A 10,320-nucleotide genomic window follows, 5' to 3' on the forward strand; every position below is an offset into this window, starting at 1 on the left:
TGACAGACCTTGCTTACTTGTATGTTTTCACTGCACATGGAGTTCTTCAAGACTCCTCATTCTTAGTGAATGAATACAGAACTTACATTTTTGAGCATAGTATTCCTTCAGTGGAAATATCAATAGAAGAATCAGACCTTGTCAATATGTACTGTCTGTCTGTCTGCTGGTCCTCCAACTGGCCTCAGACTGTCTAAAGTGTGTCTGCGCTCCTGATGACTGAAGAGAAAGAAGGACAGGCAAATAAGGGAATAAAAATGTTCAACTGCTTGTAACAATACACTACAGTTCAAAGGTTTGTGGTCGGTAAGATTTTCTTTAAAGAAGTTTATGCTCACCAAGGCTGCACTTACTTGTTTCAGCTATCTGCCTTCTTTAGTGTAACAATTCACTGTTTCTCAGAAACAGAAATGAAGAAACGGTGAACTATTACACTGAAGAAAGCAGATAGCTGAAACATTTGTGATATAGTTTTTATCCTGTGCTTTAAAGAGATAGTTCCCCCCCCAAAATGAAAATTCTGTCATTAATTACTCACCCTCATGTCGTTCTAAACCCGTAAGACTTTCGTTCATCTTCGGAACACAAATTAAGATAATTTTGATGAATTCCGTGAGATCTCTGACCCTCCCATGGACGGCAAGGGTACTACCACGATCAAGGTCCAGAAACGTAGCAAGGACATCGTTAAAATAATCCATGTGACATCAGGGGTTCAACCGTAATATTACGAAGCCATCTTGGAGAGTATCTGAGTATTCAGTATCTGAACGTAAACAGCGTATGCTGTTCTGTGTAAGCAGCGCCACGCGGATACATTGTTTACGCTTTGATCTGAATGAAAACAACGTTTATGTGTGGTGCTGCATACGTTGTTTACGTTCAGTGGATACTCACTAACATGGTGCTATAGGGTGACGCGGAGGAGGCAAATTGTTGAATAAAGTCGTTATTATTGTTTTCTTTGCACACAAAAAGTATTCTCATAGCTTCGTAAAAATACAGTTGAACCCCAGATGTCACATAGATTATTTTAATGATGTCCTTACTACGTTTCTGAACCTTGATCATGGTAGTATCCTTGCTGTATATGAAAGGGTCAGAGAGCTCTCAGAATTCATCAAAAATATCTTAATTTGTGTTCTGAAGATGAATGTCTTACGGGTTTAGAACGACATGAGGATGAGTAATTAATGACATAATTTTCATTTTTGGATGAACTATCCCTTTAAGGGAATTTTTTGGAATGCAGACTTTTTTTTTTAACTTTCTGATTAAAAATACAGTAAAAAACTGAAATTGTGTTACATTTTTATCATTTAAAATAACTATTTTCTATTTTAAGATATTTTAAAATTGTGTGATGACAAAGCTGAATTTTCAGAATAATTACTTACACTAGTCTTCAGTGTCACATGATCCTTCAGAAATCATTCTAATATGCTGATTTATTGCCCAGGAAACATGAATCATTATTGCCAATGTTGAAAACAGGTACTTTTATTTTTACAGGTACTTTATTTCAGGATTAAAAAACGAGGACTATTCAGAATTATTTGACGAACTGAAACTTATTTTAAAACGGACATCTTTTAATTTTACCGACACTTTTGATCAATATAATGCATCCTTGCTAAATAAAAGTATTTATTTGCTTAAAAAATTTTTTTTTTGATTTAGCATAAACACTGTTTTTGCCATCTCCAGAATAATTCTGTAAACTCATTGAGGTTTAATGGTGGTCATATACACTCATACACAAGACCTTCAGCAGCTGGTACCATCAAAACGACACCTTCTGTTCTCCTACCCTGAGAATTGGCGTGCAACTGCAGTTGTCTGAGGAGGAAAGAGGAGTCGTCCCTCAGGCACCTGCAGGATCTTCCGGATGGGGCTTCCACTCCCACTGTTGCCTCCACCCATACTGCTGCCTCCGCTGCCTGTCCTCTGCCGGCCAGGCAATGACGCGCTGTCACTGTTCACTCTCATACTGGGGAATGACAGCAAACACGGTACAGTAAAGATCTCACTAGGCCTGTGACGAACATTCAAGGTCCATTATTATCAGCGGTCTGAATATACCGAGTGCCGTGTTCAGGCAGCTGCTGTTCGTCTGATAGGTTTCCTGTGCTGCCCCCTCTGCTGTCCTCCTTCTTCCCTCGTTCTTTACGCTCTGCCCTGAGGATGAGAAGACAGCAAGATGAGGTCACCAAAGCTAGTGGTCAGGTTATTGCTACCAAGATATTGTTTAAAAAGTAAAGCAATATGTTTATCTATTATAATTTTCCTTAGTCACATGTCTCTGCAATGATTTGCTAGACTTAGACACCATATCTAATTTGATGCAAACAAAAAACAGAGCTGTGAGGAACAGAATTACAGTCCGTTCAATGGGTCTCATAAATAAAGCACAAGTAGAATTTCTGTGTAAATCAGTCATAAATCCATTCTTACGTAAATGGTTGCAGTGAATTGAATGTGACCATTTATGTGAGAATGGATTTAAAAATTGTGGTTCTTCTTGTGTTTTATGAACTGTACTTGTGTCCCTGACAGTCTTGCTTGTGTCTGTGTCAGATTAAATATGGCATCTATTCTGAATAAACCTCTATTCGTGACAGAACTAAATTATTTATTGTGCTTCTAATCAGTTACGTTTTCACATGGTAATATAAAAGCAGAATTAGTGCACCAATAATTTATCATCACAGTTGTTTTGGTTAGCAAATTATACTCATTAGCTCTGTTGCAAAACCTAATGAGTTGCCTATAGTGGCAAGATTCATTACTGAAAGAATATTGATAAAAAATCATTCAGAGTAATAGATTATTTCACCCAGTGTTTGTATGTGCTATGTACTTCTATACTTACACTACAGTTCAAAAGTTTGGGGTTGGTAAGGTTTTTTTAAAAAAAAATCGTCTTTTTTGAAAGACTTTTGGCACTCTTGTGAATGCGCAGAGAAGACTAACAATTCCTACTCTTCTGTGTCAAAGTAGTTATTTTTGTTTTCTTTGCACACAAAAAGTATTCTTGTAGCTTCGTAACATTAATGATAAACCACCGATGACACATGGACTATTTTAACAATGTCCTTTCTTACTACCTTTCTGGCCCTTGAATGTGTCAGTTGCATTGGTGTCTATGCAGGGTCAGAAAGCGCTCGGATTTCATCAAAAATACCTTTATGTGTGTTCTGAAGATGAACGAAGGTCTCACGGGTTTGGAATGACATGAGGGTTGAGTAATTAATGACAGAATTTTCATTTTTGGGTGAACTATCCCTCTATAAGTCGGGATGTTTTTTGAAACCTTGACTAGGTTTTGAAACAGAGCCACTGTAATAGTAACATTAATGAAACGTTTGAAGGAACCTCATCAAGTTTATGTCTCACCCCTCTACCACACTGATGTACTTATGGGGGACCAGGCCTTTTACTCCTCCTACTTCCCCTCTCCACCAATCAGCAGAGGCCTTGCTGTGTAGTAGGAGGTGGTCACCCTGCTTGAATGACAGCTCGGCTGCAGAGCGTGCAACATAATCAAACATGGCCACAGCCTCCCACTCTGCCCATACAATGCACAAACACAAAATACAAACACAACACAAAGCATTTTGGCAACAAAAATGCCACATATGCCAAAAGCCAACATGGAATGGCCACAATGCAACAACAGGACACAAAAACCCAACATGGAACACACAGACACATTTAGATAAGCAATTAATTACAACTTGAAAGGTTTAAAAAATATATTGGCATGATATACGTGTTGTGTTTTTTACCATCTTCACTGGGAAGATGTTCAGCGTCTCCCTCGCCCTCCTCTGTGATGGGTTCACTGGAAAAAGAGGTTGGAGTTACATGAAAGGAACAAAAATCTGGTAAGAACTGCTCAAGGGAATATTTAGCTGGGGAAAAAATGCTGAATCCAGATGTAGAGGAGTTTGTTTCTTCATCAGAACAGATTTGGAGAAATGTAGCATTACATCACTTGCTCACTACTGGATCCTCTGCAGTGAATGGGAGCCGTCAGAATAAGAGTCCAAACAGCTGATAAAAACGTCACAATAACCCACAAGTAATCCACATTACTGCAGTTTATCAAATAACATCGTGAAGTGAAAAGATGTTTTTGTAATAAACAAATCCATCATTAAGAGTTTTTAACTTCAAACTGTTGCTTCTGGCTAAAATCCTCTATCCATGACATTGCTTTCTCCCGGCATCCAAAACAGTTCTAATCTAAACAAATATATTGGTGGATTTTGATGTGAGAGGACAAAAGGGAACTTCTTCACTGGAGGAAGCGTTATTATGGATTATGAACTTGTGGTTTGGCCAGAAACTATGGTTTAACCCTTTAAGACTCACCAGTACTCCTGCTCTAGAGTCATGCATTTCTCATAGACAGGGCCCGGGAGTTCGGATGGCCCAGGGAAAATGCTCTCATGATGGATGATTATGGTCTTAACAAGGTCATTGATCTGAGGTGCCAGTGTCACTTCATCACCACCCATCTCCACCCCTCTGAGCAGACTGGGCCCGAAGCACACGGCCAGGTTATACGGCTGCATCATGTTCTCATCACTGTACTGAGAGACACTGAATAGACGCCAACAAAATAGGTTACAAACTGTATCACTGACCACCTTAATCAGGTTTAGAATGATTACAAAGGCCTTTAAAAAAAAGAGACTCACTGATGAAGGAAGGCGAAGAGATACCGCATCACTATGACGACTGGTCTGGGGAAGGACGAGACTATGGTCTTTATCTGCGCTACTTTTTCTGTCATGTTTTCCATCTCTGAGAAGGATATAAAGTTGACAGAATTTAGTCAACATACTGGAATCAAAACTTTAAAAAAACAGTAACTTATTAAATTAACTATATTAAAGTTATATACATTACAATTAAAAAGTTTAAAGTCAGTAAGTTTTTTTTAAGTTTCTGAAAGAGGGCTCATATGCTCACTATGGCTGTATGTATTTGATCAAAAATACAGTAAAAACAGCAATACTGTGAAATTTGATCATGATTTGAAAAAAACTTTTACATTTTAATATATTTTAAAATATAATTTATTCCTTGTGATGGTAAAGCTGAAATCTCCAGTCTTCAGTGTCACATGATCCTTCAGAAATCATTCTAATCTGCTGATTTGGTGCTCAAGAAACTTTTCTTATTATTATCATCAATGTTGAAAACAGCTGTGCTGCTTAATATATATATTTTTTAGGAACCATACAATTATTTTCTGGATTTTTTATGAATATAAAAAGATCTACATTTATTTTATTTTTTTTATAAAATTCTAAATGTCTTTATTGTCACTTTTGATCATTGTGAGTCCTTATGGAATCAAAATAATAATTACATTTATTAAAAAAATTCTTGACATACTTTTGAACAGTATTACCTTGTCACTGTTTGGTTAAAATTCACTGCAAATGCCACAGAAAAGTAACCAAAGTTCTGAGAAATGCTCTTGCCTTAGTTGCTTGCAGATGCCACTATGGTTTGATATGTTGTTACCTAATGCAAATTATATGTCCAAATACTGTTTTGGGTGCCTGAAAGTGCACATAATCACACAGAAGCAGAGAGAACACATGAAAGGCATCTTACGGACACACTCCATGAGCTGGCTAAAGCTCTCCTCAGGGAACAGAGGTTTCTCTAGACCTCTGAAATAGAGCTTCAGAACCCCTGCCACTGAATCAATGTCACTCTCGCTGTCAGTGAGCGGGTCCTCTCCTGCAAAAAAATAAAAACAACAACCCAAGAACAGTCAGAGAGACAGAAAAAGGCCATTTTTGTTTATAAATTCAATTAATATTTATATTTTAAAAAATATTCTATGATAATATATACTACTATTCAAAATGTTGAGGTTGATAAGATATTTTAAGTCTCTTATGCTCACCAAGGCTGCATTTATTTGCATTTATAAAAATCAGTAATATTTATTTGCAGTAAACCAGTAATATTGTGAAATATTATTACAATTTAAAACATATGTAAACTGATGATTTGCAAATGTATACTTCTTGCTACAAACTTATGTTAATACACCTGTATTTATCAATTTGAACATGAATGTACCTCTTTCAAAGGCATCCCTGATATGATTGACTTCAGTCTGTGATCCAGGAACTCTAAAAATGCCTTCATGATGCAAACCTGTTTAAAAAAGCATCACATTCATATTCACACACACATAAATACTCAGTCCTTTATACTAATACTACTTCTTCATCATATGTGAATGTATTTCATTAACAAGAGTATTGTTTCATTATGTGTAAAACCTTTTTAATGAGGAAAAATGACAGAGCCCAACTATAACAATGAACAGTTTTACCGTGCAGGTTGATGAAGCGAATGCAGCTCTCCACCACCAGGGGGATCTGTTGCCCAGAGCTCTGATAGAAAGAAGGAAGGGAAATTGGAAAAAAAATTATGCACATCTGAATAGGATTAGAGTTGTATAGAGATCATGAAAGAAATAAAACAAAGATACATATGAAATACAGTGAACAAAGTTAGAGACAAAGAGTGCAGAAGGCGCAGAAATACATTTACCCACACAAACAGATGCACACAGATGCATGCATGACAGGGGAAACAGCTGTACCTGAGTCCTCGACATCCGTCTCCTCCTTCTACAGTCACAGGCAGCCAAGCAAGGAAAGAAAGAGACAGGAGGAACATATAAAGGAGTAGATTGTGTGGCATGACCAGAAGGAGTGTAACATGAAAAATGGGGAGAGAATAGCAAACAAAAGCAAAAGCAGTCAGAAAAAGGGGAGAAAAACCAGGGAGCGAGAGAAAGACAAAAGCAGAGAAGGAGGAGTTTAGATGAAAAGCAACATGTCAGGGATGCTCTGTTTTAATTTAGATCTGGCTGAATGGGAATAATGTGCTTAAAGAGTGCATTACATCAAAATTTGATTATTCCATGTATTCTTATTTATATGCTAGTGTACTCTTGACTTGGACACTGACAAAATACACTTTTAGCAGATAAATAAACTATTCGTCAAAAGTTTGGGATCAGAAAGTTTTATTAAAACAAAAAAAGTTGTATTATGCATAGATGCATTAAATTGATCAAAAGTGAATGCTTTGTAACAAATTATTTTATTATTTCAAATGATGTTTATCTCATTTACAAAAATAAATAAATAAATAAAACAGCACAACTGCTTTCAACACTGAGAATAATAAAAATGTTTGTGAACAAATCAACATATTAGAATCATTTCTGAAGGGTCATATAACACTGAAGACTGGAGTAATAGTATTGTAATAATAGTTTACAATATTACGGTTTCTTTATTACTCTTATTACTGTATCTTGCCAACCCCAAACTTTTGAAGGTTGTGTACATTTAAATTGTTATCCTTTTTCTTACAGGAAAAAGACTGATGACTCATCCTGCACTACACAGATTTTTGTCCAATCAAATTCTCTCTAGAATAAGAAAGTCCCTCCCCAAAAAGCACGTCACTTTGTATTTATTTGTTTTTTAAAGGAACAATTTCTTGAACATATCTCACCCAAACACAAAACTATGCTTGTTACAAAATTTAGGATCTTTTAGTGTCAGAAACAACATGTTAGCTCAATGCCAACCATGTTTCTAAATCAGAATTCAATTCACTTAGCCAGAAAAATGTCCATTGTACTGGGCTGCACCCATTGATCAACCAATCGAGAAAAAAAAAAGTGTTGTTGGCAAAGCAGTTCTGTGGCCCTGACTGCATTATCCAATTATTAGCGGTGTAACGAGAGTGCACATCTCATAGATTTACTGTCCACTTAAGATGAAGAGATACACCAGCCATTGCTAATGCAGGATGTAGAAGACACTGTTAGACACTCCACTACAATAGAATAAAAGTGTGAGAGAATGGAAGTGAGTGGACGAGAGGAGAAGGAAGTCGTTTCTCCAGGTGCAGAGAGCCAGATGGCAGAGCAGTGCTCTACAGGCCTGAGCTCCCAGGAATAGAGAGGAACAGAGAGAGACACGGTGGGAAGCTCAGAGAATAGAGAGCACCCTGCTGAAACCACTAGCATGACTGCTCACCAGCATATGCTGTCTGGTGGATGCTGGCATCCCCAATAGGCTTCCTAAATAGCTTAACCAGTAAGATTACCACCGCTGACCAGCTTCACCAGAAAGACCATGCTGGTTGACCTATTTGACCTTCAATGTTTGCTATACTCAAAGCCATCCTTAATCAGCCTTGACTAGCATTGAAATGGAAAGTTGACATGAAAGTTCAAGCATCGACAACAGTGACTTGAGTGTGACATGCTATATTGATTTTGAATGTTTTAAAATGCTTTTTAAATTCACTTGTCACACTGCAGGACTACTTAAGTGAACTACAAAAAAATGAAATGTTGATTTAAAATGGCGAAAAACGCACATAAAAATGTTTAAAATGTTTATTGGTTAAAAGTTTGGAATAATTGGAATTTTTTTAACGTTTTAAAAAGAGGTATCTCATGCTCACCGAGGCTGCATTTATTTGATCAAAAACAGTAGTATTGTGAAATATTATTACAAATTACAATAACCATTTTCTCTTTTAATATTTTTTAGAATGCAATTTATTCCTGTGGTTGAGTTGTTGTTATTATTATTATTATTATTCAGCAAGGATGCATTAAATTGATAAACAGTGACAATAACAGACATTTATAATGTTACAATCTATTTCCAATGAATGCTGTTCTTTTGAACTTTCTATTAATCAAAGAATTCTGAAAAAAATTAAATTATTAAGCAGCAAAAACTTAATTAACTAATAATTATTAATAATAACTGAGCATTCCGTCCTGGCAGGGCCGATCCAGGTTTTAAAATCTGGTCAATTCAAGGTATTAGTAAGGTCTCTGATCTCTATAATGGAGGAAACGTTATGTCCTTTGAAGAAATTAGGACAAGGTTTGGAATTCCGCAAAAGCACTTTTTCAAATATTTGCAATTACGTAGCTTTATTCTATCAAGACAAGGCCAAAGTTTGGTTGAGCCTCCTCTTTCTACTTTGGAAAATATTACACTTAACTGTTTGAAAGGTAGAGGTCAGGTATCTGTGTTATATAAACAGTTTGTGGCCAAATCTAAAGAATCATTTAATGACAGACTTCAAGCATGGCGGTCTGACCTGCAGGCTGATATAACTGAGGAAGAGTGGCAAATAGCATGTTTAAAAGCCCAAACTCAGACAATGAGTACCCATTTGAGACTGCTTCAGTATAAATGGTCGAGTAGACAATATATCACTCCAGTTAAGTTACATCACTTCAACCCGAATATTCCTGATATATGCTACAAATGTAAACAAGAGAAGGGAAGGGAACTTTATTCCATTGTATGTGGAAATGTACTAAAGATAATTGTTTTTGGGTTAAAATATTAAATATTATAAGTCAAATCATTGGTAAAGTAATTCCTCTTGATCCCAGGTTGTGTATATTACATATTTGTCCTCTGAACCTTAAAATTACCAAACATGAAAGATTGTTGTTAATTCTTTGTTTGCTGGAAGCTAAACGTGTAATTGCATGTTCTTGGAAAAAAAGAAGAAAGTCCTGGCGTGTCTCAGTGGATAAAGGGGATGACCTCATGCCTTGCCTTAGAAAAGATTACCCTTAAAATTACCAAACATGAAAGATTGTTGTTAATTCTTTGTTTGCTGGAAGCTAAACGTGTAATTGCATGTTCTTGGAAAAAAAGAAGAAAGTCCTGGCGTGTCTCAGTGGATAAAGGGGATGACCTCATGCCTTGCCTTAGAAAAGATTACCTATTTTTTGAAAAAAAACTTCATGTATTTTGGTCCATCTGGAAAGATGGTGACTCTTTTGTGGAATTGACGGACATTGAAAGTATATAGACAAGTATGTTATCGCTGTTTTTTTTGTTTTGTTTTTAAGGTTATTGAGTTATTGTTGAGTTAATTTTTGTATTATTATTATATATATTTTTTTAATTTTTATTTATTTATATATATTTTTTATTCAGTTATAATGAAAAATGTAACTGTTGTCTTAACCTGTATGACAATCTTTGAAAATAAAATTGTTAAAAAAAATAAAAAATAATAATAATAATAACTGAGCAGCAAATAAGCATTTTAGAATGATTTGTGAAGGATCATGTCACAATGAAGACTGGAGTAATGATGCTGAAAATTCAACTTGCCATCACATTAAAGGGGTCATATGATGTTGCTAAAAAGAATATTATTTGGTGTATTTGGTGTAATGAAATGTGTTTATGCGGTTTAAGGTTCAAAAAA

General features: G+C 35.9%; 1 protein-coding gene across 3 annotated transcripts in view; it reads right to left on the bottom strand.

The window, feature by feature from the left end:
• The window catches only part of LOC107560914 (SLIT-ROBO Rho GTPase-activating protein 3-like), a 37,237-nt gene that overhangs the window by 2,047 nt on the left and 24,870 nt on the right, over window positions 1-10,320 (bottom strand). The window contains exons 13-23 of one of the 3 annotated variants that reach the window (XM_016245213.1): window positions 6,644-6,671; window positions 6,371-6,431; window positions 6,112-6,189; window positions 5,635-5,763; window positions 4,707-4,812; window positions 4,378-4,608; window positions 3,789-3,844; window positions 3,397-3,568; window positions 2,083-2,178; window positions 1,811-1,990; window positions 138-219 (exon numbers count right to left, since the gene is read on the bottom strand). In XM_016245213.1, coding sequence (XP_016100699.1) covers window positions 138-219; window positions 1,811-1,990; window positions 2,083-2,178; window positions 3,397-3,568; window positions 3,789-3,844; window positions 4,378-4,608; window positions 4,707-4,812; window positions 5,635-5,763; window positions 6,112-6,189; window positions 6,371-6,431; window positions 6,644-6,671 — 1,219 coding nt within the window. The remainder of the gene's footprint in view (window positions 1-137; window positions 220-1,810; window positions 1,991-2,082; window positions 2,179-3,396; window positions 3,569-3,788; window positions 3,845-4,377; window positions 4,609-4,706; window positions 4,813-5,634; window positions 5,764-6,111; window positions 6,190-6,370; window positions 6,432-6,643; window positions 6,672-10,320) is intronic. The other 2 variants (XM_016245212.1, XM_016245211.1) reach the window with 2 other exon arrangements.

Source organism: Sinocyclocheilus grahami, unplaced genomic scaffold (genome assembly GCF_001515645.1).
Source record: "Sinocyclocheilus grahami isolate Dianchi unplaced genomic scaffold, SAMN03320097.WGS_v1.1 scaffold747.1, whole genome shotgun sequence".
Classification (NCBI taxonomy): domain Eukaryota; kingdom Metazoa; phylum Chordata; class Actinopteri; order Cypriniformes; family Cyprinidae; genus Sinocyclocheilus; species Sinocyclocheilus grahami.